The following is a 27,955-nucleotide window of genomic DNA, read 5'->3' on the forward strand; positions in this document are numbered from 1 at the left end:
TCACCAGCTGATGCTCCAGCTGATGCTTTAGATGACACAAGTGACAAGTGACACAAGCTTGAAGCATCAGGCTCTGCCAAGTACATTTGTCCAGGAACTGCGACGGTGGGTGGAGAGTCTGCCTGAAATGAGCCTTGCCTATGTCTAAAAGATATTCCCATGTCTGTCAGTTGCCTCTAAATCCCAGGCTCACTGATCCCCAAAGCCACAGCAGTTGAGTCAGAAAAGTCAGACCCACGGATGGCTGTGGCCTTGCCTTCCGGTCCCTTGACTGATTCCTGGTCTCAGACCACTGCATTCTATACTAAAGCTCACCAGGTCCTTTGGCAGAGGTGAGATTGGAACAAAATGCCATACTGAATGGACCTCATTGCTTTAATAAATCACCCAAGCAGGGTGCCTAGGCACTGGGCATGAATTAAGAGTTTGGCCAGACTCCTTGCTATGGCTCCAGCCACAGCTGGGAACCTAGAACAAGCAAAACACTTTCAGCCACACCTTTCCAGCAGAGATCGGAGTTTAGGCCTAGGCTGGGCTGAGCAGCCGTGTAGTCAGAGTTGATACCGTGGGTCCTGAGTTGGTGACAGGTCGTGCCTTGGCCTCTGAAGCAGTCTTTCAGGAAAGGCAGATGGGGGTGGGAGTGTGTCTACTCTTAGCTCCTGTCTTGGCTTACCCCTCTTCCTGCCGTGGCCTCTGAGACAGGACTCTGGTTTATAAAGTGGTCCCAGAAGCTCTTCCCCGATGGCTCAGTGGTAAAGAATCTGCCTGCCAATGCAGGAAATGCAGGAGACATGAGTTTTATCTCTGGGTCAGGAAGATCCCCTGGAGAAGGAAATAACAATCCACTCCAGTATTCTTGCCTGGGAAATCCCCTGGACAGAAGAGCCTAGCAGGCAACATTCCATCGGTTTGCAGAGTCTGATGACAGCAACTGAGCACAAACACACACCCAGAAGCCCTGGGAGGGAATGGGAAGGCTGACGGGAAGGGCTGGACCCTGAGAGGGTGCATCATTGTTGTGGGTTCAGGTGGACGGTGGCAGATCAGTTCCACTGGGGATGGGGGCAGCTATGGAGTTGGCCGCGGGGTTACCCCAGCCTAGGGAGGACCGGGGAGCGGTTCTCCCAGACTCCTCATTCATCCAAACTTGAGGGCTTGCAGCAGGGGCAGTGAGGTAAGATGCCCAGAGACCAATTTCCTGGTGTGGGGCAGGGCTGGTGTGACCACGGGGCCACAGCAGAAAGTGCTGGGGCCTGGGACCTGGTAACCAGCCTGTCTGCCCCATTCTGATTCCATGTCCTCACCCCACCCTGTCCCTCAGATGTGCTGGTGTGTTCCCTGGACAGCTTGGAGCCACACGGTGGGAGGTTAGGCTCCCTTGTGACTCCATCCCAAGAAATTACCCTTCTGTCCCCGTTACAGTCAGAGAGCCTAGAGCGGGCGGCTCCCACCTGCTCCACCATGCGCTGCAGGTGACCGTGCTACTCTATTTTCATCACATTTATTTTCATGGTAACCACTGAAATAGCACAAGTAGTGCCTCTTTCCATTTGCAGGGATGACATAAAGGTCCCCTTTTGAATAAAAAGTGCATTTAGGTGTAAAAAGCCCAATTTGGAGAAATATCCTAGGTAAGTAAGAAGGCAGGGGGTGCCGAGATTGACAGCAGACAAGCATGGACCTGAACGAGTCAGGTTTGGGAAACGCCAGTCTGTGCTCTGAGGGTGCGTGAGCACGCGCATGTGCTCGCGTGAGAACTTATGTGAGTGCGCCTGTGTTCCAGTGTGCGTTGATTTCTGAAAGCCACCCCCACCCCCGCCACCCTTCAACTGTGTCCTGACTTTTGGAGAATGACCCCAGTTATCCAGTCAGCAGAGTCAGCACAGCTGCTGGAATTTAGCACCATTCTTGGCTCTGAGCCCCTGGGCAGCCGTGGTGTCATTCAGAGGACCCCAAAGGGCAGCTTCAATAACTCACTAAAGGGCTCGCAGGGCTCAGCAGAGCTGTTACACATGTGGTACAGCTTGTTGTCACTGAAGGACAACAGGAAGGAGTCCCAGATGCCCCTCGGAGCCGTGGGGCTCACGGGGACAGTGCCAGATTCTCTCTGCAGTGAGGTGTTAGCACACGGGGACGTACTGCCATCAGGGGCACCCTTGAGCCTTGGTGTCTGGGTTTTTACTGGCTGACCTCAGTCTCCAAGCTCCTGCAGAGGTCCAGCGGAGGCCCCACATGAACTCGCTTGCAGCAAAGATTATCCTGCGAGGCTCCAGGCTTCTCATCAAGCAGGATGTTCCAAGGGCTCAGAGGTCACCTCCCAGGAGGTACAGAGCGTGGACAAGCCAGACTCCCTCCTGTGACCTCTCCCCATGCACATGGTCTTAGTGGGGACACCTCAGCTGACTTGGCTCAGAGGTGGTGCCATGCTCCACCTCCCTGTGTCACATGGCATATCGGGTCACAGGACCCCGTCCCTGTGACTCCAGGAGACTTGCAGCCACTGGACGTGGGTCAGAGACAGTAGGAGAGTGTTCCTTCCCCTGCTGCATCTCTTCCTTTACCTCATAGCATTCGTTGTCATGACTGAAGAAAGCCCTTTCTTACCCTGTTTCCCAGTTACCACATCCTTTCTGTGGTTCTGTGGAACCTTCTAGAACCCTTCCACGCTGCCTCTGTATGGCTGTACCCCTTGCCCAATAGGCATCGGGCTTGTGTCCAGTCACAAAGAAGTTATGGCGGTGCTGAAGCCTCTGTGATCCTCTGATTCCCCCAGGCCTGCTTTCCAAGTGGTCCCAGCCCTCAGGGCTCAGAGTGACTGGACCTCTGGCATTCCAGACGCCCCAGCCCTGGGCCAAGGGCAGAGGTCTCCCAATGGTCTTGCTACCTCTCCAAACATCAGAGCAGTGGCAGTTACAGAACAGATGAGAATCTGCCTGTAACACACTTGCCCTTTGCCTCCTCCAGATCCACTTCTCTTTCTTTGGGTAGTAGCTCCTGGTTCAATGTGGGGACCAATGGAAACCTCCCACTTCTGCTGGAGTTGGTCACATGACCCAGGGCTAAGCCAATCAGAGCTTATGGTCAACTAGCCACAGTGATTGGATCAGGAAGATCACATGGTCTACAGCAGTTGAGAATGTGTCTTGGAATTACTTGAGGCCATGAGGAAAAGCCAAGCTTTTACCCCCCAAAGTAAAACTGCAAGTTTAGGAGCCTGGGGAGCTACACCATCTTATCAACAGGAAGAGCTTGAGCTCCCAGGGCTCACCTGCGAAACCCAAGAAAAATATCCAGTGCAGGGTAAGGCAGAGCTGGGAGGTGGAGAGGAACTGGGTTCTAGTGTCATGCTATGAGCACCTAGATTTAGCTGTCCCTGAATCCACTTGCAATAAATTACCAATAAATGAAAAAATAAATCCTCTAGACTCTGCAGTAAATTAGAATATGCACACATTCGTTGTTGTTTTAGTTACCAAGTCACGTCCAAGTCTTTGCAACCCCAGGCTCCTCTGTCCTTCTCTGGGGACAGGAGCTTCTGTCCCCAGGCTCCTCCTGGGATTTCCCAGGCAAGAATACTGGAGTGGGTTGCCATTTCCCTCTCTAGGGTGGTCTTCCTGGTGCAGAGATGGAATCCATGTCTCCTGCTTGGCAGGTGGATTCTTTACACCTACATGTGTATATTTAAATGTTTTGCTCAAGCAAATTTGCATTGGCCTTTCTGATTTCTAAGTGGAAAGTGCTCCACCTGATGTGTGTGGTGTGTCACTGCACACCCTCCTGTCCTTGGAAGCACCTCCCGGGTCTTGCTGGGCCTGGGATCTGCTCAAGCAGCTAGAGCAATTCTGACTTTCCCTTTGAGGATTCAGACCCGCCCTCCCCTCACAGAGCAGGCGGGCCACCTGTGAGGGACCTCAGTCTGCCAGAATAAAAACTGACAGAGCGATCAATCCCAGTTGTCATTCTCACATTACAAAAGAAGACATCAGGGCGAACTTTGAAAGAGCTGACATTTACAATCCACCTTAATTGATAGAAACCTGATTTACAGAAACTGTGATCTGCAGGGGCAGAGCTCTCTGCCTCCCTGAATTAGAGAATGTGGATTATATTTAGTTACTTGTTTGTTTATATACAAATTCTTCCCCCCAAAAAGAAATGAGAAGTCTTTGGCACCAGGCGCCCCTATCCCCATGGGCAATGTGGCTGGGGAACTAGAAATAAAAGGAGGCCTTCCCATTCTCCTCCCCATGCCTCTCCTTCATGTCCCTCCCCCATACCCTTCCACCTCTCCCCTCCTGCCCCATATGCTCTACCCTGGGCCTCTCTCGAGCTTATTGCCTCCAGTCACTCAGCCCAGAGCTTTCCTCTATGCTCAGCAGACTGCATCCAGGGGATTATTCAAGGCATTTTGAGAGCATTGCATAAAACATGGGCCCCAGTTTGCTAAGTTGGTAAGACTTAAAACCCAGTTGAAAATGACTTAAGGAAAAAAAAAAGGAATTTATTGGCTCAGGCACCAAATTGTAGGCTTTCAGGTGTGGCTTGATCTAGGGGATGCTGCTGTTAGCCATCAGCTCTGCTTGCCTTCAAGTCGGCCCCAGGATCAGTCGGGATCCTGGAAGGAAACTGATGGCATCCTCAGGTGGAATGTAGGCAGAATCTAGGAAACCCACGAGGGATGTTGAGGCATCAGAGAGTACAGCAATAAGTGCTCAATAAAATGCAGTATTCTTGTGCCTTATGTTCTGCAGTGGGGTGGGGGAGTGTCAGAAAATCTTTTCTGAAAAAGGCCATGTGTTAAAAATAAAACAAACCCCTCACTGTTTACTCTCACAATGATACCACACTCACAAGAATTATGGTATGGGATGTGTAAGTTTTCCCACACTGACCAATTCTCTGACATCAGCTACATGTCCTACAGTTCGATTCTGTTCTGACACCATCTGCTTGCAGTCAGTGTTAGACCCCACAGGTGAAACTCAGATGTGAATCTCAAATCTAGGCTGCCCCTGGCACTTCTGACCCCTCCTTGGCTTCAGACACTTGCTCACGGAACTCAGGCAAACACCTCTGTTTACTGGCCTCTTCTGTAATAAAGATATGATAAAGGTCACAGAGGGACAGCCAGATGGGGAGTGCCCAGGGACATCTGGGAGGGTCCCAAGCACAGGAGATTCCCCTGGAGGAGTACCCACCCTCCCGGCTTCCCAGGCACTCGTCGTAAAGAGCCTGCCTCCAGTGCGGGCAGATGTAGGAGACGCAGGTTTGATCCTTGGGTCTGGAAGATTCTCTGGAGGAGGGCATGGCAACCCACTGCAGTATTCTTGCCTGGAGAATCCCGTGGACAGAGAAGTCTGGCAGGCTACAGTCCATGGGGTCACAAAGAGTCAGACACGACTGAAGTGACTTAGCATGCAACCTCTTGGCACGGGTTATTTGGGAACCCAGAAACTCTGAATCACCTACTTTAGAGACTTTTATAAATGCTTCATCACATAGGCATGGTCCATTTTTAGCTTCACTTTCAGCCCCTTCCTCCCTGGAGGGTGGAGATGGGGGTGAGTGTTCTAACTTCTAATCATGGTTTGGTCCTTCTGGTGACCGGTCCCCAAGCAGGACCCACCCAGAATCACCTCATTAGAACAAAACTTCTTCCCTAAACCCAGGAGCTTTCAAGGCACTCAGGAGCTCAGTGTAGGCACTCTGACTTCGCCCATCACCCTGGAGGTTCCAAGGGTGTCACCCTGTGTCAGGAGATGGGGGCAGAGACCAGTATGTATTTCTCATAATTTCATGAGGCAGAGAGTAAATGTTTCAGGCTTTTGGGAAGGGTTGAGAGCAGCCACATTTGATACGTAAGTGAATGGGCTTGACTATGGCCCCACAAAACTATTTACACCATCAGGAAGCAGCCTGTGTCTGGCGAATTTTCCCGGTCTTACCTTCTCACATCACCCGGTTCACATATCACATTTTTCAAAGGTGGATTCAAAACCCTTCTCTGGAGCCCTGCCCCGCCTTCATCAAGAGGTGGAGACAGTGTCCCTCTGCTTGCAATCGGGTGGGCTTGTATGGCTGGTCATCCCACTGAGGAGGACGGAGGGGAGGCAGTAGGGCTTCAGGGGTCCCCAGCCAGCCAGCCACGGCCCCTGGCACACGAGCTGTCATGTTGTGAGGAAACCTCAGCGTGTTCTGTCAGAGTGTCCACCTGGCCAGGCTCTGAGAGCCAGGATCAGAGACACGCCAGCCAGCGCGCCTGCCCCCGGCCCCACCCAACAGCCCAGCCTGCAGTACCTGACCTGATATCGCCAGCTGAGGCTTCTAGGGGCCACGACAGGGACTCAGAGGACGATGTGATGGGCTAAGGATGCCTGGCACCCAAGGGAGGAGGTCCCAGCCTGGCCCTGCAGCGAGGCTGATACAGGGCTTGCGAGGCTGACAGTGGCAGCTGATATGTCATTGTCATGGCCATGCCTGCTGCTTTTGAGGCCCTCAGCAAACGTCCATGGAGGATTAAATGAGCAAATGCACAAATGCAAGCTCGGTCTATGCCCATTGGAAACTTTCAGAGTTTGGTTTCCTGAGCAGCCTTTAGCTCCCGGAGCCCATCCATCCAATCAGAAACTTCCCTACTGACTGGTTCTGGCAGGTGTGGTCCTCAGAATCACACGTGAAGGTAGGAGCCTGTGCATGTCTGCACTGGGCCTGCACACACGTGTGGATGTGTGCTAATCCCAGCTGGCAACCCCTTCCAGTCTCAAACCAAAGTCTCTACCTTTCTCCGTTAGGTACACTATCGATTTCCCTTTGTCTGGAGGTAGATAGGTTTTCTAATTAAGCAGCAGCTTTAATTATGCCACAAAGCACATAGCATAGATCTTGATTATTAAGACTGGGTCTCGGATAATGGAAGGAAGACTGGCAAACCCAAATTAAACAGCATCATAAAAATGAATGGCCTCATCTGAGACCCCATCCTGCCCCCCGTTAGGTGTTGGCGAAGACTTAGGGCCTGTTAATCGTCTCCGCTGCGCACGGCTTGGCTGTCAAGTGTAATAAGTGCAGACTTAGTGGATGGCGACTGTGAGGCACTGCAGGCAGGCCCCGCATGCCGATCCGACTCCACGCCGTGGCTCCAACACCGCTGCTGGCGGGCTGAGGGTCTGCGAGTGGAGGCGTGTCCCAGACGGATGGGATGGGATGGACAGTGTGGGGTTGTCATGGAAACATGCCGGTTTCTTTCCTCCTCGGGTGGAACTGCTGTAGCCAGTTGACCCTCTTCCCCTCCCACCAGCTCCCAGAGCCCCCGGAGCCGCGTCTGTGCTCAGGGAAAGAGGGGTCTACAGAGGGTGGGGACCCAGCAGGTGAGCCTGCTTCTCAGCGTGGGATGGTCACTGCTGGGAACAGACCCCCAACCTCTTGCTGTCCTGCTGACTGGGCTCTTCCTTGGAGCCAGCTGGTCCCCTGGTAGCAGGTCCAAGGCTTTATTAGTTTCAAGAGACAGGAGAAGCAGGGGCCGCCTGCCCCGTGGCTCCATCTCAGCTGCGGATGTGCTGGATGGCAGACAAGGGCCCAGTCAATGTGGGGCTGGATGAACAAACACCTGGGGTCCCATGTTTCCCTTCCCTTCCACCGTCCTCCCCATGGGCTCACCAAGCATCCTCAGAGGCCATGCTGGGGCTTCTGGAGCAACAGAATGAAGACATCGGTGCTGGGCTGGCCTCCTGCATGTGAAAGGTCATTGGCCTCTGGCCCAGCGACCTCAGGGGCTGTCTGAGGGAGGGCCTGGAGGGACCGGAGGTCATAGGCCCTGAAGATCGTGCACTTGGGCCCTGATGGACCTTGCTGTCCAGGCAGAGGCACTCCAGGAGGCCCAGGGCTCCTCTGTAGCATTGCACCCAGGGATTTGCGGCCTGGCCACTGGTGTAGTCCACTCGTTTTCCTGGGTGTGGGCAGGCCTCAGGGCACCTGGATAGCGACCATGCCCTTCAGCCCACAATTCCAAGTGTGACTATCCCACCGGGCCTCTTATGAGGGGGATGTGGGAGGGGTCTTTCTGTGCATGGCCCAACATTCTATTTCTGACTGGCTTTTGCTCTGAGCTCTGAAGGTGTGCGTGCTCAGATCTCCTCAAATATGTGGTGTCGAGATCGTGCATCGCAGTCCACACGTCTCTCTGAGGGTTCATGCAAGTCACCCTGCAGCTGCTTACTGCATGCAAGTGGGGGCCTGGGTGTCGGAGAGTGAGTGCTCCATCTGTGCTTGCCTTCAGCTCCACGCGCAGGTGCCTCCAACAAATGTGAGCCATTTGGCTTCCCTCAAATCTGCCTGCTAATGTGGGGGACACGGTTTTGATCCCTAGTCCGGGAAGACCCCACATGCCTCAGGGCAACTAAGTCCTTGTGCCACAGCTGCTGAGCTGGTGCTTTAAAGCCGGAGAGCCAAAACAAGAGAAGCCACCGCCATGAGAAGCCTGGCACCGCAACCAGAGATTAACCCCCACTTGCCACAACTAGAGAAAGCCCTCCATCAACAACAAAGACCCAGTAGAGCCGCAAATCATTAAAAATAAATAAATGAATAAAATGTGAGCCGTTAACATCTCCACGGCGTGTGGTCGTGTGCAAGGTGCCCTATGTGTGCACGCATGAGAACGCACACATGGGCATGTGTAATACATGCGTGTACATCTATGTTGTATGTATGTGTATTTGCATAGTGTTTTACTTGTGTGAAAGTGAAAGTTGCTCAGTCGTGTCTGACTCTGTGTGTGGGCTTCCTTGGTAGCTCAGCTCGTAAAGAATCCACCTGCCATGCAGGATACCCCGGTTCAATCCTGGGTCAGGAAGATCCGCTGGAGAAGGGATAGGCTACCCACTCGAGTATTCTTGGGCTTCCCTGGTGGCTCAGCTGATAAAGAATCTGCCTGTGATGTCGGAGACCTGGGTTCAGTCCCTGGGTTGGGAAGATTCCCTGGAGAATGGAACAGCTACCCATTCCAGTATTCTGGACTGGAGAATGCCATGGACATGGGGTCACAAAGAGGCGGACACGAATGAGCAACTTTCACTTCACTATTACTTGTGTGCATGTGTGCTTATACATCTGTGCAGTGTATGCACACAAGTGCATGTGTGTGCATATACAGATTGTTTCTGAGAGGTCTTGTAGCCAACTCCCTGGACAGAAGGATGGACTCAGTCTTGGGAAGACAGAACCCCTAAGCAGGAGGCTCTGGTGTTTCTCATCCTGCTGGTCTTCAGTTCCTACCTTCCCTAGCAGCCTCGTCTGTGCTGGTTTTCTGTGGGGGCTGCTCTGCCTCTGTGCCCATCAGAATCCTGCCTTGGGCATTGTGGTGGCCTGAGCTAGTTGGGGATTCCAGGCTCACCTTGATGTCCCCGAGAGGGCAGGAGCATATTGACCCCGCAGGCAGATGCCGCTGCCTTGGTGACAGGCTTCCTACAACCCTCCTGGCAGCTGTTCCCTGAAACATCAGTCTCAGCTTCCCTGGCCTGTGCTCAGCCCAGACCTGTATCCTCCGCCTGGAGATGGATGTGTGCCCTGTTGTCACCAGGCGAAGCTTACTGTCCCCCTGGGAGGCCACCGCCACTTCATCCCCTCTCCATCCCGAGTTTATCTCTCCTGCGGCACAAAGGGCGTCCCCATAAATTTCCATTAGTGTCGCTGCCATGGCCCCGCTTCCCGTGAGGCCAGCCGGGACACCGCCTGCTGCGCATTCCAGCCACGACCTCGGAAGTGGCTTCGAGAGCTCATAACCGCCTGCTGCTCTCCGGGTCTATAAATCCTCTCCAAATGGCTTGGTGGTTGAGGATGTCTGACTTCTCTGGCTCCAGGTGGGGCACGCAAAGGCCGAGTCAGAGCCTCTTGGTGTGGGGGGAGCACACAGCCCAGCCCCTCCTGCAACTGTGATCTGGTGGGCGTGGGGGCGAGTGTGAAGCCCGCCAGCCTGCGGAAGCCTCCACTGTGTGCCCAGCACCGCGCAGGACACCGTGTGTCCACGAGAAGGATGGAGCTGCCAGGCTTTGGGGAACATACCTGTCGCAGTTATAGCTGCTGCTCAGTCAGCTGTGTTAAACCACATTTTAATGGACTCAGAGGCAAGGGGTCAGACCGGGTGCAGAGGAAATTGACTCTGAGCGATGCCTTCTGGGGCTGCTCTGAGAAGGAGTGATGTTGGTGGGGGCGCTCAGTGATGGGGGCTGGAGTCACCTGAGGGTGCCATCATATACGTGCCTGCCAGCAGATGTGCAGTCCACCGAGCACCCACACAGGGCCCCTTTGCATGGCCTGCACCTCCTCTCAGCCTGGCAGCCAGGGCAGAGTCCGGTTCCCTCTGTGGTACCACTTGGCCCCAGAACAGAGACCCAGCACACGGAACCTTGTTGCTCTTCATGGCGCAGCTCAGAAGCCAAGTGACATCCTTCCCTGTGTTCTGTTGGCGAGAGGCTGCTGAGCCCCTGAGGTTCGAGGGGAGGGAGGCAAAGTGCCAGGAGGGTTGGGAGCTGATGTTGCAGCATCTTTGGAAAGCATAATCTGCCAGAACACCCATCTCAGACTGTCGTGGGGTGACATTTGGGGGTACAGGGGCTGATGACATTTCAAGGTAGAAGTGGGATTCCCCCTAAAAAGAATGAATGTTCCATATCAGAAAGAATGCTTTCATATGAATAACCCAGCAACTCAGGAGTGGCTGCAACTACAATGGAATTCCTAATCTCAGATAACAAGAAGTCCACAGGCTTGAGAGGGGACAAAGCTGTGCATTGGTGGCTCAGTGACATCACCGGGGACCTGTACTCTTTCCAACTTTCTGCTCTGCCACACTCAGTGCGTTGGGCTTATGCTCCTCATGGTCACAATATGGCTGCTGCAGCTCTCAGCATCACATCTTCATAAGTCAAATTTCCAAAGGGCTAGAATAAATACGTTCCTACATCTTGTTGCTCTTTAAGAACAGAGGAAGCTTCCCAGGGCCCCCAGCAGGCTTTCCCTCACGTGTCCTGGGTTGTTGTGTGTCTCACCTGTGAACCATGAAAGGCAAGGGTGCTTTCCTGCTCCTTCTCAGAGCCCCTGCAGAGTTTGGTTTGTTCAGTCTCTGCCTCACAGGATGATGGGGACACCCGAGTCTTGGAGATGGGAGTTTGCTGAGAATTTAACTCAGGGGTTTGGCAGTTGGTTCTCCCCTCCTCTAGAGGCAATCAAGGTTCCAAGCTGGGACTGTGTGTGTCCCAGACAAGGACAGGGTTAGGATGAAGCAGCTCGTGTCATCTCCACCAACAATATGATAAAAGCCCCTAGCTCACCCGGACAGGGACATCTTGAGATGGAATGTGCTATGGCCAAGGCAGTGGCCAGGCTAACCCCTGTGAGCGTTGAACCCACCAGCTCCCCTGTCTTCCCCTCTCTGCATGCTCAGGGACTCCAGGATGCTGCAGCCAGGCAGACCCCTCCTGAGGGGCATCCTTGATTTCAGACAAGTGCATCCCTGCATCACGCACATTTTAGGACCTGTGCTGGATCAGGACTCCTTCTATCACAAGTGACAGAAAATCCATCTCAAATTGTCTTAGTCTGGAAAAAGAGAGAAAGGGGAAGAGGCAGGGAGGGGATATATGATTCCTGCAACTACAAAGTCTGGAGGAAGCGCTGGCTTCATGTCGAGTTGGATTTGAGGATCAGCTGATGTCATCTGGACCTGGCATCTCACCGTCTCTCTGGTCTGCTCTTGCCTCATGGCTTCATCCTGACCACTGGGAGCAAAATGAATGCAGCTGCTGCAGCCTCACATCTTATCTCCCCAAGGCCTCAGACAACATTTCTGTGGCTCTGTGTGTCTATTCCGGAGCTATTGGTGAACTGCCTGGCTCAGACCTAGTCACATCCCTCACTGCATCCAGGGGCTGGGACTTAGAATGTGATGATGGGAAGTGGACTTCATGTGTTACTGGGGAAGGGGAAGGGGAAGGGGCTGAGCTGGACCACAGCAAATGTCCTCAGCCTGAGACAGGATGGACAGGACTCTGGCTGGCGTTACATTTTCAGGGGGAGGAAGGGACCTTGAGAGGGTTGCACTGCAACAGGTGTCAGTCACCAGGTACACTGGGATGGGTGCCGAGAGCCTGATAATGCTAGAATGGTTGCCGAATTCAAGGCCTCCAGGGTCAGACCTCAGATCCTGGACCAGGGCTCCTTACTGGGTAATGTCACCTCAGGGCACATTTAGAGGTGTTTGGAGGCACTCTGGATTGTCTCGACCTAGGTGGGGGCCAGGGATGCTGCTAAATGCTATCGTTTACAAGACAACCCCCACAACAGAGAATTAACTGAATTATCCCGCCCCAAAATCCAGAGGGCTGAGACTGGGAAAACCTGGTCTGGTTGGATTACACGTGGCTCAGCAGGGACTGAAGAGTCCTCTGAATAAGGCAAATGCCCCCAAGGTGGGTACACAACTCCTCTGTCAAGGGCTCATGGGTGTGTGTGGCATGTGTGAGCGTGGACATGCGTGTGCCCATGTGGGGTATACATGCACACGTACCCTCAAATTCAGCTTGAACCTCACTCACGTTTAGACTTCTGGTGTTTCCCCCATACAGAATTATCCAGAGGTTTGTCCACATGTGTCATAGCTTTAAACGTGCATCTCACAGCCCGCCTTTGAGTTCACAAGGAGCTATGATGATATGTGTTGAAGCCTTTGGAGCGTCTGCAGTCCTGGGTGCTGGTGAGGCAGTGACCAGACAAATTGGAAGCCCTGCCTGGGGCTCCCAGCCCGGGAGGCAGAGCAGAGTAGTAGTCAGTGATGTGGCCATATAGGGGAGATGTGTGCCAGGCAGGGCGGGCACGCAAGGCCCTGAGGCAGGAGCAGACTCTCGTGCTCTTGGAAGCACTGGGGCCCTGAGGGGCCATCAGGTGAGCAAGAGGAAAAATACAGAGGTCAGGTCAGAGGGGACCCAGCTCACATCCTAGAGATCGTGCCTTTCTTAGTGGGTGGTGAGCACATGCAGGAAGAGGGTCAAGGGACAGGTAGGGGAGACCAAAGTCAATGCCAAGGCTTTGCCAGAGCAGCTGGGGCTGGAAAGGGATGAATTTGTCGTGAAGGGGAGCAGGGAGGGTAATAGTAGGAGGGAGGGGGTCTGGGAGACAGGGTCTCGTTCTCTCCTGACCTGTGACTGTCTAGGGAAGGGTGGGGACACCCCGCTACGGGTTTGAACATAAAAATGTTATGTTGATGTAACATTCAATGTCGAGTTGAAATAATTATAGTGTATCACCCGGTCTTCTCTCAGTTTTACAGTAAGCCAAGAGCGCGTGGGTGTGCCCTGGGTCTCCCTCCCCCTCCGGAGGCCCCGGGTGGGGATGATGGAGGTCCTTCTCCCTCTTTTCCCATGTCCCCCACTCTGTCCCCTGCATCTGCCCCACTCCCAGACCCATTCTGGATCACTGTGATTACAAGCTCTCAGAGCCGCCCTCTTGCTGAACTCTGATTCTTTCCAAACTCCGTCAACTTGGTTTATTTTCTGTCTGACAGAAATAGGCCTTTTAATTACAAAGAGCCCTCTGGTTCTACTTAGACGGACTTATTCCAGGACTGCTGCGTGATGGTCAGTTTTGTTTCCACCATCACATCCAGCCCCTCCCTGGCTCCAGTGCAGGGCAGGGAGGCCACTGAGCCTTGAAACTGAAAGCTGATTCAGGCACAGAAAGAGATGTGGAAACACAGTGCCACGGCTGGGAGGAGAAGCAGGCACATCGTGGGACGGGCTGGCCCGGCGGCCAGTGGAGCTTGTCCTGGTACAAAGGCAGGACCAGAGCAGCTCGGCCTAAGGTAAAGTTCACGTGCGCTACGGGCTGGGTACCTGGGATCAGAGACTGTAAAGAAAAGCAGAGAGGAGGAGGCTGCTCTTTGGACGGTAACATTCCTATCTCCAGTGGGGTATTAGCACAGGTTTCTTACTGCCTCACTGACATCTTACCTACTTATGTGTGAAAAACAAACCCTTCTATCGGCTCAATATTTATTTTTTTAATTTTTATTTTTTGTGGCCCCTGCAAAGCTTGTGGAATCTTGGCTCCCCGATCAGGCATTGAATTTGGGCCCTCAGCAGTGAAAGCAAAGAGTCCTAACCACTGAACCACCAGGGAACACCCTCTGCTCAATATTTAACACAAACAATTTTATTTTCCAACTGAGAAGGGGATTATATGCTAAGGAAAACAGATTATTTTTATGCAAATTTGCGCTGGAGAAAAATGAGCCACCTCTATTGCACGATTTCTAACTTAAATAACAATTTGTAAGCTGCAAATGTTTGCAACGGGTGTGATTTGTTAAGTGTAGACAAACAATAAAGTGAGACAGCTCATCGCCCAGTGGGAAACATGCCCTACACACCCCCAGCCCATGGGACGGCCCGGTCCTTGCCTGGCTGGGTCCTACTTATCTTTTGGATTTTTCTGTGGGCTGAGTTGTGTGTCCCCCCAAATCCATATGTTAAAGTCCTAATGCCAGGACCTCAGGATGTAACTGTATGTGGAGGTGGGGCCTATAAACGGGTGACTGAGGTAAAGTGAGGCTGCAAAGTGGGGCTAATCCCACAGGACTGGTGTCCTTATGAGAGGAGATCCGGACACAGACACACAGGTACAACTGTGTGGGGATGCAGGGAGGAGACGGCTGTATGCATGTCAAGGAGCGAGGTCTCAGAGACCAGCCCTGGGACACCCCGGCCTTGGACTTCCAGCCTCTGGACCTGGGACTATAAATATCTGGGTGTATGTTTCCAGGGCCTAAACGGACTGACTGTTCTGGGACCCCCATACCTCCTCCACTGCCTTGTCCAAAGACACCTCCCTGTGGCCACTCTTCACCCCGTCACCCTGCTCTATTCTCTGCAGTCAAAACCTTTGTTTCCGTGCTCGCCCCCCAACCCCCGTGCCCTCACAAGTGGAAGCCGTGGGGGCGGGCACCTTGTCCCTTCTGGCCAGTATGGCCTCCAGCCCCTGAAAGGAGTCTCATGTGAAATGTGTCCCCGGGAGACGGCTGCAGATGCTGGTGGCTTCTCCACAGGCAGCGCCAGGTGGCTATTGCCAGTTGAAACCTCTTTTAGAACAGAAGTTTGTGGCCCAGTGGCAAAGCCGGAGAGGTCCCTGGCCTCCTAACCTGGTCATGGAGGGAGAGGAAGGGGGACGAGAGCTCCCACGCCCTCCAGACTCCGCCAGCTTCCTCCACACCCTGAACACAGTGGAGGTTCCTGCTGCGCTGAGGTCGCTGTGCACCGAGACGGGGGCGGGGGAGCCCATGAGTGTCAGGACTCGGCCATGCATGACCTATTTACTTGTTCTTTCTTCCCCTTGTCAACAAGTGCTTGTAAGCCCTACTGCGTGACCAACTTTGGGGTCTTGGGGTACAGCAGTGAAGGAGCCTGCTCTTGGGTGGCCTGCAGTGGGGGGCGAGAGACCCTAAAGAAGCCACGTGAGGACGCCTGAGGACAGTGGGCTGGGAAGAAGGTGCAGGAATGCCAGCACCCAGGCCTTTGGGATGGGGAGGCAGTGGGGGGCACTGCAGCCCCTCCCCTGCAGGCCCCCAAGAACCCCTCCTCCAAACCCATCCTTCCTGTCTGCAACTGCAGCTGCGGCCACTCTCAAGATAGATTTCCTTCCTCAAGGTGTGTTTTTTTTTTTTCCTGTTTTACACATTTTGCAGGTTCATGAAAATCATACATTCCAACTTTCTTCCTCTACAGAAACATGGAGTGAAGTCTTCTTGTCAGAAAGCATTTTCCTGAGTGATGAACTCTCCCTGCAGCACCGCAGCCCATACCAATGTGACAGTGACGCAGGGCTCTCCTTAGTCATAGAGCCAGGCTGGCACTCTAACCCCAGCTGGGAGCAGGCAGGGAGGGAGGGCCCCCCTCAAGGCTCGCTCCCCGCTGGCTGGGGGCAGCCAGCACCAGCTCTGAGGGCAGCACTCACTACAGGAGGGGGGAGTTAACCGCCAGGATCCTCACATTTCTGTTAGGGCTGCTGAGGGAGCTGGAGGGCTGAGATACAGAGAGCAGGTGCTGTGCGCTGGGGACCCTCAGCTGTTGCTATCATCCTGATTGGTTGTCATCATGATTAATTATCCATTAGTATTAGTTATTATCACAATTCGTTATCATCAGTATCAGTTATCCTCGTTATTATTTATCATCATGATCAGTTATTCTCATAATTGATTATTATAGTTATTGCTTATCATCATGGTTGGTTATGCCCAGTATTGGTCATCTTTCTCAAACAGCTCTACCCCGTTCTCACCCTTGCTGCTGCTGCTGCTGCTAAGTCGCTTCAGTTGTGTCCGACTCTGTGCAACCCCATAGATGGCAGCCCACCAGGCTCCCCCGTCCCTGGGATTCTCCAGGCAAGAACACTGGAGTGGGTTGCTATTTCCTCCAATGCATGAAAGTGAAAAGTGAAAGTGAAGTCGCTCAGTTGTGTCCGACTCCTATCGACCCCATGGACTGAAGCCTACCAGGCTCCTCCGTCCACGGGATTTTCCAGGCAAGAGTACTGGAGTGGGGTGCTATTGCCTTCTCCGTTCTCACCCTTAGCCCCCAACAACTACAATGACTTCCCATTTTTATTTTTTTTTAATATTTATTTTTGTTTATTTGTTGACTGCACAGGGTCTTATTTGCAGCAGGTAGGATCTAGTTCCTTGACCAGCGATCAAACCCAGGAGCCCTGTATTGGGAGTGTAGAGTCCTAGTCACTGGACCACCAGGGAAGTCCCCCCGCCACCACCATCTTTAAGTAAAGCTCTTTCTCCCGTTGTGGGATAGGCATGACTGATCTTGGTCTAAGTGTGTCCCCCAAAAGATGTCCAAATCTATCCGCCAGGACCTCAGAATGTTTCTGATTAGGAAATGGGGTTGTTGAAGGTGTAATTAGTTAAGATGAGGCCATACTGGAGCAGTATGACCCCTAACCTAATGACTGGTTAGCTGATGAGAGTAGGAAGCACATGGATGGATAGGAAGGAGGCTGTGATGAGAGTGGGTCACTCCCAGTGTGGGCCCTGTGGGACTGCCCAGGTCACAGGCCCACAGACCCAGCCCAGCCTGTGAAATTCCTGCTTCATAAAAATCTAAATTTCTCTGTTTTGCAAATACATGACCACTTTCTGTAAATGTCCTATGAGCCTAAGGAAAAAAAAAAATTCCCTGAAGGAATTAGGGGTTTCCTTATGTAAATTCCTTCATGGTCTCAATTTTTCAGTCTGCCCAGTCTGAAGGTGACGCACAGTTATGGTTTCATCAAACTCTCCTTACTTTTCTAGTCATTTTCCCTTTTATACCCAGCTGCAAGTTCACTTTGGGATAACAGTTTATAATTATTATGTCTCCTTCATAAAGAGCTTTCTCCATCCTGTGTGATATCTGTGCTGAATGTCTGGCTTAGGGAGGCAGTATTTGTCTGGCATCTCTTTCTCACTTGTTTATATTTCCAATCTTTTTTTTAAAAAACCACTCTATTTTAATTGTGTTTATTATAAACCATAAACAGCAGAGCTGTGTGTGTATGAATATGTGAGTGAATGTGTGCATGTGTGTATGTGCATTAGTGTGTAAGTATCTAACTTCATTGAACAGCCTCTGCTATTTTAAAGAGAATTAGTTTACTTACATTTATTGTAGCAGCCAACATACTTGAGTTCCTTCTGTCTTACTTTATTACCTACTTCAATTTTTGTTCCTTTTCCCCCCACTTCTCTATTTTTGATAATTTCCCCATGTTCCCTTGTGAATTTATTCCACTGTATTATTACATTAACAGGCACTCACCAGCCTTATCCCACGCTCAATTATGGAATATTTTGCTTTCCCTGCTCCCTTCATTTCCCTTCCTACATCCCTACTTCCAAGATAAGACCTTTGGAGAAGATACTTCATCATTCTATTTTATCTTGACGCTGAGGTTAGGCGGAGGCCACGACTAGGCTGTCCCATACTGACATCTCTCCTAGTTCCACAGCCCTCATCTGACCCTTGTGTACTTGTCATCACTGTTTACTCAGATCCCACTTCAGAGGACAGCGTCTGTTGAGCGTAGGACCTTCCCAGTAGACGCCCTCTGTCTAGCAGCCACCAACACCATGACCTCCTGGGGCACAGATAGAGCTGGGCATGGGGAGTGGCTGATGTGGGCTCCAGGCTGGAGCTCTCCCGGACCCTCCACTGGACTGCACTAAGAGATGGTCATCTCTCCTTCACTTCTCTTTCATGCCTCCCAAGGGTGTCAAAACAAATACAGGTGCAATTTCCCTGTCTTTCCTCAAGGAGAGAGCAGGGTCCAGGGTCAGAGTATGGAAGTCGGGGTTTCTGAGATGAACATCATCCCTCTGTTTCTCTCCCTGTGCTCATTCCTTTTCTAACCGTGGTATCCCTATTGCTCTTCCATCGGTAGCGGGATTTAGAAGTGGTCCCGATGGGCCTCCTACGGGGGCTCCAGGCTCCCACCTCCCCGTCCTGTCCCGACACTGACCTCTGCCCCCCATGCCGTCTCTCCTGCAGGTGCAGACAGATGACCTACTCGGATGACCTGCCCCAGATCTCTGTGGTGTTCATCTTTGTCAATGAAGCCCTCTCAGTCATCCTGCGCTCCGTCCACAGCGTGGTCAACCACACGCCCTCCCAGCTCCTCAAGGAGGTGATCCTGGTGGACGACAACAGTGATAATGGTGAGTGGGGCCAGCTCAGCACCCCAGCGAGGGAAGCATGTTGCAGCCCTGGAGCCCAGAATTCTGAATTCAGGGTATGGCCAGGGCCACGTTTCCTCCAGAGGCTGCAGGAGAGGATCCCTCCTGCCTCTCCCAGCTTCTGCCGGCTGTTGGCATCCTTGGTGTCCTGGGCTTATGGCCACACCTCTCCCGTCTCTGCCTCCATCTTCACAAGGTGTCTTCTGGTGTGCTTGTGTCTCTCCTTTTCTTATAAAGACCTTCGTCCTTGAATTTAAGGCCCATCCTAATCCAGAAGGTTTTCATCTCAAGACCCTTAACCATTTATATCCACAAAACCCCTATTTCCAATTGAGGTTCTGGGTGGACCTGAGTTTGGGGGTGGTGGCTATTCAACCCCTACAGCCATCATCCAGAAAGGCCCCCCATGTGTTAAGTCTCTCTATGCTAATCACACCTTCACTTCTTGTTTGTGGACAAAACTCCAGTGGGAGGCTTGCTGATGGGGAAGGGGCCAGTGCTCACAGCTGGAGTGTGGGCCCCAGGGATCTCTTGTCATGGCCCCGCATCAGCCTCCACCCAGCCCAGGCATTTATCCACACCCACCAGGCACATGGGGCTCCAAGCCCCCAACAAGGGTCTGGAGGTTCCTGGCCTGTCCTCATCTGTTCCTCTGCAGAAGCAGAGAGGAGCATGGACCCCACTACCGGCAGCTCCCACACCAAGGTCCTGGTGCGCTGAGCTGTGACTGTTGGGTCTCTCCGTCATTGCAGTCTCTCCTTCTCACGTCAGGAGTCAGGGGGAGCATGGAGGAAAGCGGGGAGAGGCGTCCCAGAGCCCTCCTGGCCTGAAGGAGCTCCAGACTCGCCTGTGCTCTGTGTCTGTGCCAGGAGAGCCCCGCCCGACACTGTCAAGGGAGGGAGAATGAGGCCTGGAGAGGGCAGGACAGAGCACGGGGACACTGCTCCGGGACCCACTGGCTATGCAGCTGGAGCCCTCTGTGGGGCCAGGCTGCCCTCCTGGGAGTATCCACTAGAGCCTGGTGGTGGGCATGTAGGGGAAGGCCTCTGGGTGGTGGAGGTCTTCTGCGAGAAGTCCCTATAGCCAAGGCATGAGAGTATTGACAAAGACCCAGGAGCAAGGATCCGGTTCAAACCCTCTCAGCTCCTCCTGCTCAGCCCCGAGCCCACACCCCAGCCCTCTGCTCCTCCCTGCACCTCCTGCCCACCCACTCCCCTACCCCTAAGAGCAGCCAAGGGTGTCTCCACACTGCTCATTTCCCATACCTGTAACGTCCTCCTCTCTTCCCCGCCGGCTCCCTGTCCTGTCACAGCCCACGTGACCTTCACAGGCCGCCCCTGTCCCTGCCCCGCCGACCTGGAGAAGCCCCCGCCACACTCAGACGCCCACTCCCTTTCCCCTTTTTCTTTTTTCATTTTGGCTAATGTTTGCTATTATTGTGACCTATTTTGTTGCTTGTAGTTTTAGCCCTCGGGAGCTTCCTCACAAAGACTCCTGGGCCCTCATCCGTTTTTTCAATGACTTATTGAGTTGAAATTCTCATAATGTAAAATTAACCATTTACAAAATAATTATAGGGCTCAGGGGTATCAAGGACATTCATATCATTGTATAGCCATCACCACCATCACCAGCAGAACCTTTTCATCTTCCCCAAATGAAACTCTGTCCCCATTAACTCCCCACCCCCCTCCCATTCTGCTTTCTGTCCCTGTGGATATGTCTGCTCCAGGGACCTCATGTAAGTGGAATCACACAGCACTTGTCCTTTGGGGACTGGATTATTTCACTGAGCATCATGTTCTCGAGTTTATCTACCTTGTAACATGTGTCAGAGTTTCCTTCTAAGGCCGGACCGTATTCCATTGTGTGGATGCGCCACACTTTGTTTATCCATCCATCTGCCCGTGGACTGCATTCCTACAGTTGAGTAATTCAGCCCCGTTTTCTCTTATTCTCAAAACACGTTCTCTGCCTGGATCAATCTGGCTTGATAGCTCGTGGTCTCTCCCGCTGGAACACAGCTCCACAAGGTGGGGGTCTTATCTCTCCGAAATGCCCCCAGCACCTTGAGCCATGTCCAGCTGTGGTGTGTCCTCTTACAGTTTATGAAGTATGGATCCGGAGCCCACAATGACCGTGCATCTCAGTGGCCTCGGGCTCTCCCACAGTGCCATACCTGAAACTTCTCTGTGTCCCCACAGTGGAACTCAAGCTCAACCTGGACCAATACGTCAGCAAGAGATACCCGGGCCTGGTGAAGATTGTCCGCAACAGCAGGCGAGAAGGCCTGATCCGGGCACGGTTACAGGGTTGGAAGGTCGCCACGGCCCCCGTCGTTGGCTTCTTTGATGCCCATGTGGAGTTCAGCACAGGCTGGTAAGGCTGGGGCCCGGGGCCAAGTGGAGCTGTGCCCTGGGTGGGGTCTGCTAGGGCCTGCAGGAGCCGGGCAAAGAGGATGAGTCTGGTGGGCCACGAGGCCACTCCATGTGCAGTTCCTAGAACCCAGAACCCTGTTTGTGATGCCTGTGTATGAGGACTGATCTGTGTCCCCACCTTGTTCCCAAAGGAATTTGAATTGTCCAGTCATTCCAGCAGCGACAGTTCAAATGAGGATGTTCATGTGACCTTAGGTCACAAGGTTGGGTCTCGTGTATATGAAATGTGGTCTATCGGGTCTCGGTTAATAGAAACCCAAATCTAGTTGGAAGCAATTTCTCATCCTTGTGAGAAAGTCCTAGGACACAGCATCTGCCCATTTTCTCCCACCCATCTATTCAGGGGCGAGATGGGCTTCTAATGAGAAACCTGGAGGGGGATCTGGCCAGGGGAGTGATCAGGACACCAAGGAGTGGCTGGGATACAGGGTAGTGGCCGGGACACCACAGAGACACCCAAGCACGTGTGCAGGACGACCTAGAGGTGCCCCGGGGGGCAGGGACCCTGCAGGGCCTCGGTGCTCAGTGTGAACCCCAGATCAGCAGCATCTGATGCCCCTGAGAGCTACCAGGAAGTACAGGTCTGTGGGATACAGGGTCTCAGGGTGGGGCCCCAGATCTGTGCTCTCTCGCCTGGGGATGTTCATGAGGCTCTGCCCAAAGGTGGCCAGTGATGCCTTAAGAACAGAGTCATTTGTCCAGCAAATTATCCACACAAGGCTTCAGAGCTGCGGGTGGCCCTGCTGCCTCTATCCAGACCCTGCTGTCCCTAGGCAGGCGGTGAGCTGATGCTCTCACAGCAGGTGCCTGAGGATGTGTTGCTAGAACAGAAGGATGTGCTTCAAAGTTTTCTGGAAAGCGCCTGCTGGGCTCTTGGTATATTTCCTAATTTCCTCTCTGGTGGCTGCATCTGGGAGTCGCCCCCTGAGCCCTCACTCCCACCAGGCCCTGCAGAGGACCTGAGAGGAATAAACAGCAGCTGGGTGGGGAGGGCAGAGCTTGGCGATCCCATGGGAAGGATCGGGACAGGACAGTTGGGCCACCAACATGATGCGAGTGTTTGAGCCCTGGGCAAGCCTTGGTTTCTTCATGCACTGACTGGTGATGTTAGAGAGCTGGATTGTTGCCAAGGTTACATGTGGGATGCTTGTGAACAGTGCCGGCTTCGGCACACAGGTGTCAGACAAGTGCCCAGCTGGGACTGAAGACTGAAACCCCAGGGGACCACCTGTGTTGGAGGGGCTGGGACATGAGAAAGTGGAGGGAGGGTCACCCAGTGCATGTCCTGGGGCTGCCATAACAATGACCAAAGGCTAGTGGCTCAAAACGAGAGAAATTCATTCTCTCACAGCTCTGAGGCCAGAAGTCAAAATCAAGGTGCAGGCAGGGCTGGGCTCCCCAGGAAGCCCTTGGGGGGGAGCCTCCCACCTCTTCCAGCTCTGATGGCTCCGGGTGTCCAGGCCTGTGGCAGCATCCGTCCATCTCTGCCTCCGCCATCACATGGCTTCTCCTTTGTGTCCTCCCTCTCCTTTCTCTTAGAAGGACACACCTTGGATTCAAGGCTCACCCCAATCCAGGGTGATCTCATCTTGGGTTTTTTAACTGAATTACCTCTGCAAAGACTCTGTTTCCCAGTAAGGTCACATCCCAGGTTCCAAGTGGACCAGTCTTTGTGGGAGGACACCATTCACCCCTCTTCCAGCTCTGGGGCCCCAGGAGTCCCTGCGCTTGTGACCGCATCCCTCCAATCTTTGTGTCCGTCTTCACATGGCTTCTCCCCTCTGTGTGACTGTGCCTCTCCCCTTCTCTCTTCTAAAGACCCTTGTCTGTGGATTTAGGGCCTGCCTAGGCTTGCCTGGTGGCTCAGATGGTAAAGAATCTGCCTGCAATGCAAGAGACCTGGGTTCGATCCCTGGGTCAGGAAGATCTCCTGGAGAAGGAAATGGCAACCCACTCCAGTATTCTTGCCCGGAGAATTCCATGGACAGAGGAGCCTGGTGGGCTAAAGTCCATGGGGTTGCAAAGAGTCGGACACACCTGAGCCATAATGCACACACACACACAGGTCACTCAGTGTGATCTCACCTGAAGATCATTATGTTAAACCCACAGTGGTAGGGTATGCAAGGGGTCCACAGTGGGCGGGGAGCATGAACCCCTCACCCAGGGGCAGCCTGCAGCCCCTACCAGCCGAGCAGCAGGGAAAAGTCAGCCCTGTGTACCCAGTTTGCCCCATTTCAAGAGAAACTAAAACTCACTCTTCTTTATATCAAATCTCCCAAGTCACATCTTTAAACTCTCTGAAGCCTAAACTAAGAGGTTCACTGAGATATTCCCTCAAGGGAGATGAGAGGGTCATAGGGAGGGGGTGGGCATGCTGATCAAGCCCCACAGTGCCTGGCCAGGTGTCCCCAGCTGGGGCCCCTGAGGGTCTGGCCTTCGGGACCTCTCAAAGTTCCCGGTTTTCCTAACTGCTGCTTTGGTTGGACCAGGGGTTTGGTGCCTGGTAAGCAGGTGAATGGAGCCCTTTCCTTCCACACTCCTGCACTCCCGCTGGTACATCTCAGCCAGCCCAGGACCACCAGTGTGTTCTCAGGGCTGGTTCTGACCCAGCGCATGCCTAACCGAGATGTGAGTTCTGAATTCCCCTGCTGGCCCCCATTTCCCTCTCCTGCCACCCTCATGAAGCGACTTCTTTTCCCATGACATCTGTCACCTTCGGTCAGTAATGACATGCTATGGTCCGCCCTCCACCAGGGTCATGCATACTGTTGTGTAGGTTGTGCCCTGCTCAGCTGTACTCGAAGGGCTTTCTGTCCCTCTCATGTATGTTAAACTCCCTGGAGCATTTGGAGGATGTTTGGGAGAGTCACAAGTCTATCACATCAAAATGCCATTTGAAACTACTGTAACTTTAATTTTACCACTGAAAACCCAGTTATCCATCTGCAAATAGCCCTCCCCTCCCAGAACTGCCTCTATAAAGATTCTGCCTTATTAGCGCATGTGGCATTTGCAGAGAGCTTTTCATCTCTGAAGCACTTTGCTAACAGTAATTAATTAATCCTTCTCATGAAGCTGAAAGGCAGGTAAATACCAGGCTCTTGCTTGGAAGGATGGGAAGAAAGGCTGGCTATAAGGTGAATCTGGCCAGGCAGGGTCAGAAACCTCTCACCCTGACCCCAGCCCCCGCTGTCCCTCCCTGAGCTCGGCCCCTGTCCCCCTGTTCATCTCTCTGGTCCCCCAGTCAGCAGGCTGCTCATGACCCTGTTGAACTCCAGCCCCTTGGGCAGCATCTCATCCTTGCAGGAGACAAGGTCATCTCCAGAGTGAAATGCTACCTGTTTGCCCCTGGGGACTCCTGCATTGGAAATTCACAACCCACAGCCTTTGTCCTCTGGTCTCTCTCCTCTCTGCCTTCCTCGCCTGCACGGCCACCATCTCTCCACTCCCGCTGCCTGGCCTGCTTCCCAAGCACACCAGCACATCCCAGGGGCTCAGTGCTGGCTGCTCTTTCTGTGTGCAGCACCCCACTTGCCTCCCCTAACAACCAGCTGCTACATCCTACACCACCTCTGCTCATCACCCAGTGCAACCTACCCTGAACACCCTATTTAAAACAGCAATTCCAAATCACCCTTATTTTACCCTCTTTTTCTGTCACAATGCATATCACCTCCTAATATATCATTTACTTATACATTTTTGTCTGTCCCCCCATACCCACTCAGTCAGGCCCACCACATACTGTTGTGTAGGTTGTGCACTGCACAACAGCGCTTTCTGTCCCTTCAGTATATCCTAAGGTCCCGGAGGCATAGCTTTTTTTTTTTTTTTTTTCTTTTCTAGTTCACGGGTATGTGCCTAGGTGTTACAAGAGGGTGTGGCACATTCAGGCCTCCATTCCTGCTTGTAAATGAATGTACCTTCCAGCCCTGGAGGGAAGGCCTGCCAGGAAGTAGGATTCACTTGCCAGAAAAGCCAGGCTGTGAGGCAGGCCGGCTGTCAGACTAAGCTGACTCACAGAGCTCTCTGGAGCCAGGACAGCTCATCAGATGTCAGAGATCGGGCCTGGATGGTGTTTAGATCCCTAGTGTCAATCGCTGGTTAGCCACGGGCTGCCTCAGGCAGAGCGAGACCTCGGGCAGCCGGGTGTGCGGCCCAGACGACTCCGGGGCTTCCAGAGGTGCAGCGCTTGGATCTACCCTCCGCAGGGTTGGTCTAGCCCAACATTAGATGCGGGTGTGGCCGCCTGGGTCCTGGCTCCCTATCTAGGGGGACGGGACGGGGGTCCCTGGCATCCGTGCCCTTCCTCAGGGACCTGCGTCTCCTTGCAGGGCCGAGCCCGCCCTTACGCGGATCCGGGAGGACCGCCGGCGGATCGTCCTGCCAGCCATCGACAACATCAAGTACGACACGTTCGAGGTGCAGCAATACGCCAGCGCAGCCCACGGTTACAACTGGGGCCTTTGGTGCATGTACATCGTCCCGCCCCAGGACTGGCTGGACCGCGGCGACGAGGCGGCGCCCATCAGGTGAGCTGGCCACTAGGGCCACTGGGGCGGGGCCTGTAATGGAGGAATCAAGTGGGTGGGGTCACTGGGGCGGGGCCTGGCCTGGAAAGAGCCAGGACAGTGAGGTGGGGCAGGGCTGCAGCAGGGGCCTTGGGAACTGGAGGAACAGGTGGCATTCCTCTGCAGAAAGCCAAGGCCTGGCACCAGGTGGGAGAGTAGAAACAGCAGGATGCGGTCAGTACATGGTTTCCCTGGGTGTGAAGAGGGACATGGCGGTGTGATGGGGAAATGGGAAGTGGCTCCAGATTGTGACCTGAGTGATAACCAGGAGATCAAGATGGCAGAGTAGAAGGACATATGCTCATCTTCCCCTGCGAGAACTCCAAAATTACAACTTGCTGCTGAACAACCATCGACAGGAGAATGTTAGATCCCAACAAAAAAAAAGATATCCCACATCCAAGGGCAAAGGAGAAGTCCCAGCAGGATGGTAGGAGGGGTGAAATCACGCTCAGAATGAAACCCCGTACCCACCAGAGATGCTCGAAGAGCTCAAACAAAACCTTGTGTGTACCAGGAGACCCCACAGAGACTGAGCAAGACCTGACTTTGAGTGTTTGAGTGTCTTCTGCAGAGGTACGGGTCAGCAGTGGTCTGCTGCAGGGTAGGGGCTCTGGGTGCAGCAGATCTGGGTGTGGCATAAGCCCTCTTGGAGGAGGTCTCCATTAACCCCACCATAGAGCTGTCAGAACTTACACAGGACTAGGGAAACAGATTCCTGGAGGAAGAAAGGAAAAAGGAGTAATGTCCCCCCACAAGAGACTGACCCAGACTTGCTTGTGAGCGTCCAAGAGTCTCTGGCAGAGGCGTGGGTCGGTGGTGGCCTGCTGCAGGGTCAGGGGCACTGAATGCGGCAGGGCATGCATGGGACCTTTAGAAGGAGGTTGCTATTACCTCCACCATAGTTTGGTCTCAGGTCAAACAACAGGAAGGAAACACAACCCCACCCATAAACAGAAAATTGGATTAAAGATTTACTGAGCATGGCCCCACCCATCAGAACAAGACCCAGTTTCCCCCACAGCCAGTCTCTCCCATCAGGAAGCTTCCATAAGTCTCTTATCCTTATCCCTCAGAGGACAGACAGAATGAAAACCATAATCACAGAAAACTAATCAAACTGATCACATGGACCACAGCCTTGTCTAACTCAATGAAACTATGAACCATGCCATGTAGGGCCACCCAAGACCGACAGATCATAGTGGAGAGTTCTGACAAAATGAAGTTCATTGGAGAAGGGAGTGGCAAACCACTTCAGCATCCTTGCCTTGAGAACCCCATGAACAGTATGAAAAGGCAAAAAGATAGGACACTGAAAGATGAACTCCCCAGATTGGTAGGTGCCCAGTATGCTACTGGAGAAGAGTGGAGAAATGACTCCAGAAAGAATGAAGAGACAGAGCCAAAGCAACAACAGTGCCCAGCTGTGGATGTGACTGGTGATGGCAGTAGAGTCTAATGCTGTAAAGAGCAGTGTTGCATAGGAACCCGGACTGTTAGGTCCATGAATTGGAAGTGGTAAATTGGAAGTGATCAAACAGGAGATGGAAAGAGTGAACATCGACATTTTAGGAATCAGTGAACTGGAATGGGTGAATTTAACTCAGATGACTGTTATATCTACTACTGTGGGCAAGAATCCCTTAGAAGAAATGGAGTAGCCCTCATAGTCAACAAAAGAGTCCAAAATGCAGTACTTGGGTGCAGTCTCAAAAATGACAGAATGACCTCTGTTCATTTCCAAGGCAAACCATTCCATATCACAGTAATCCAAGTCTATGCCCCAACCAGTAATGCTGAAGAAGCTGAAGTTCAATGGCTCTATGAAGACCTACAGGACCTTCTAGAACTAACATCCAAAAAAGATGTCCTTTTCATTATAGGGGGCAGGAATGCAAAAGTAGGAAGTCAAGAGACATCTGGAGTAACAGGCAAATTTGACCTTGGAGTACAAAATGAAGTAGGGCAAAGGCTAATAGAGTTTTGTCAAGAGAATGCACTGGTCATAAAAAACACCCTCTTCCAGCAACATAAGAGACGACCCTACACATGGACATCACCAGAGGGTCAATACTGAAATCAGATTGATTATATTCTTTGCAGCCAAAGATGGAGAAGCTCTATACAGTCAGCAAAAAACAAGACCGGGAGCTGACTGTGGCTTAGATCATGAA

The 27,955-nt window shown here is 52.8% G+C and overlaps 1 protein-coding gene across 3 annotated transcripts in view; it reads left to right on the top strand.

The window, feature by feature from the left end:
• GALNT9 (polypeptide N-acetylgalactosaminyltransferase 9) overlaps positions 1-27,955 on the top strand; it is a 114,943-nt gene that overhangs the window by 34,636 nt on the left and 52,352 nt on the right. For 2 of the 3 annotated variants that reach the window (XM_005217645.5, NM_001083641.1), the window contains exons 3-5: positions 18,582-18,748; positions 20,971-21,145; positions 25,542-25,739. In XM_005217645.5, the coding sequence (XP_005217702.1) occupies positions 18,582-18,748; positions 20,971-21,145; positions 25,542-25,739 (540 nt within the window). Of the gene's footprint in view, positions 1-13,629; positions 13,853-18,581; positions 18,749-20,970; positions 21,146-25,541; positions 25,740-27,955 lie in introns of those variants that run through there. The other variant, XM_010813818.4, reaches the window with a different exon arrangement.

The sequence above is a fragment of the Bos taurus genome, chromosome 17, assembly GCF_002263795.3.
Source record: "Bos taurus isolate L1 Dominette 01449 registration number 42190680 breed Hereford chromosome 17, ARS-UCD2.0, whole genome shotgun sequence".
Lineage (NCBI taxonomy): Eukaryota > Metazoa > Chordata > Mammalia > Artiodactyla > Bovidae > Bos > Bos taurus.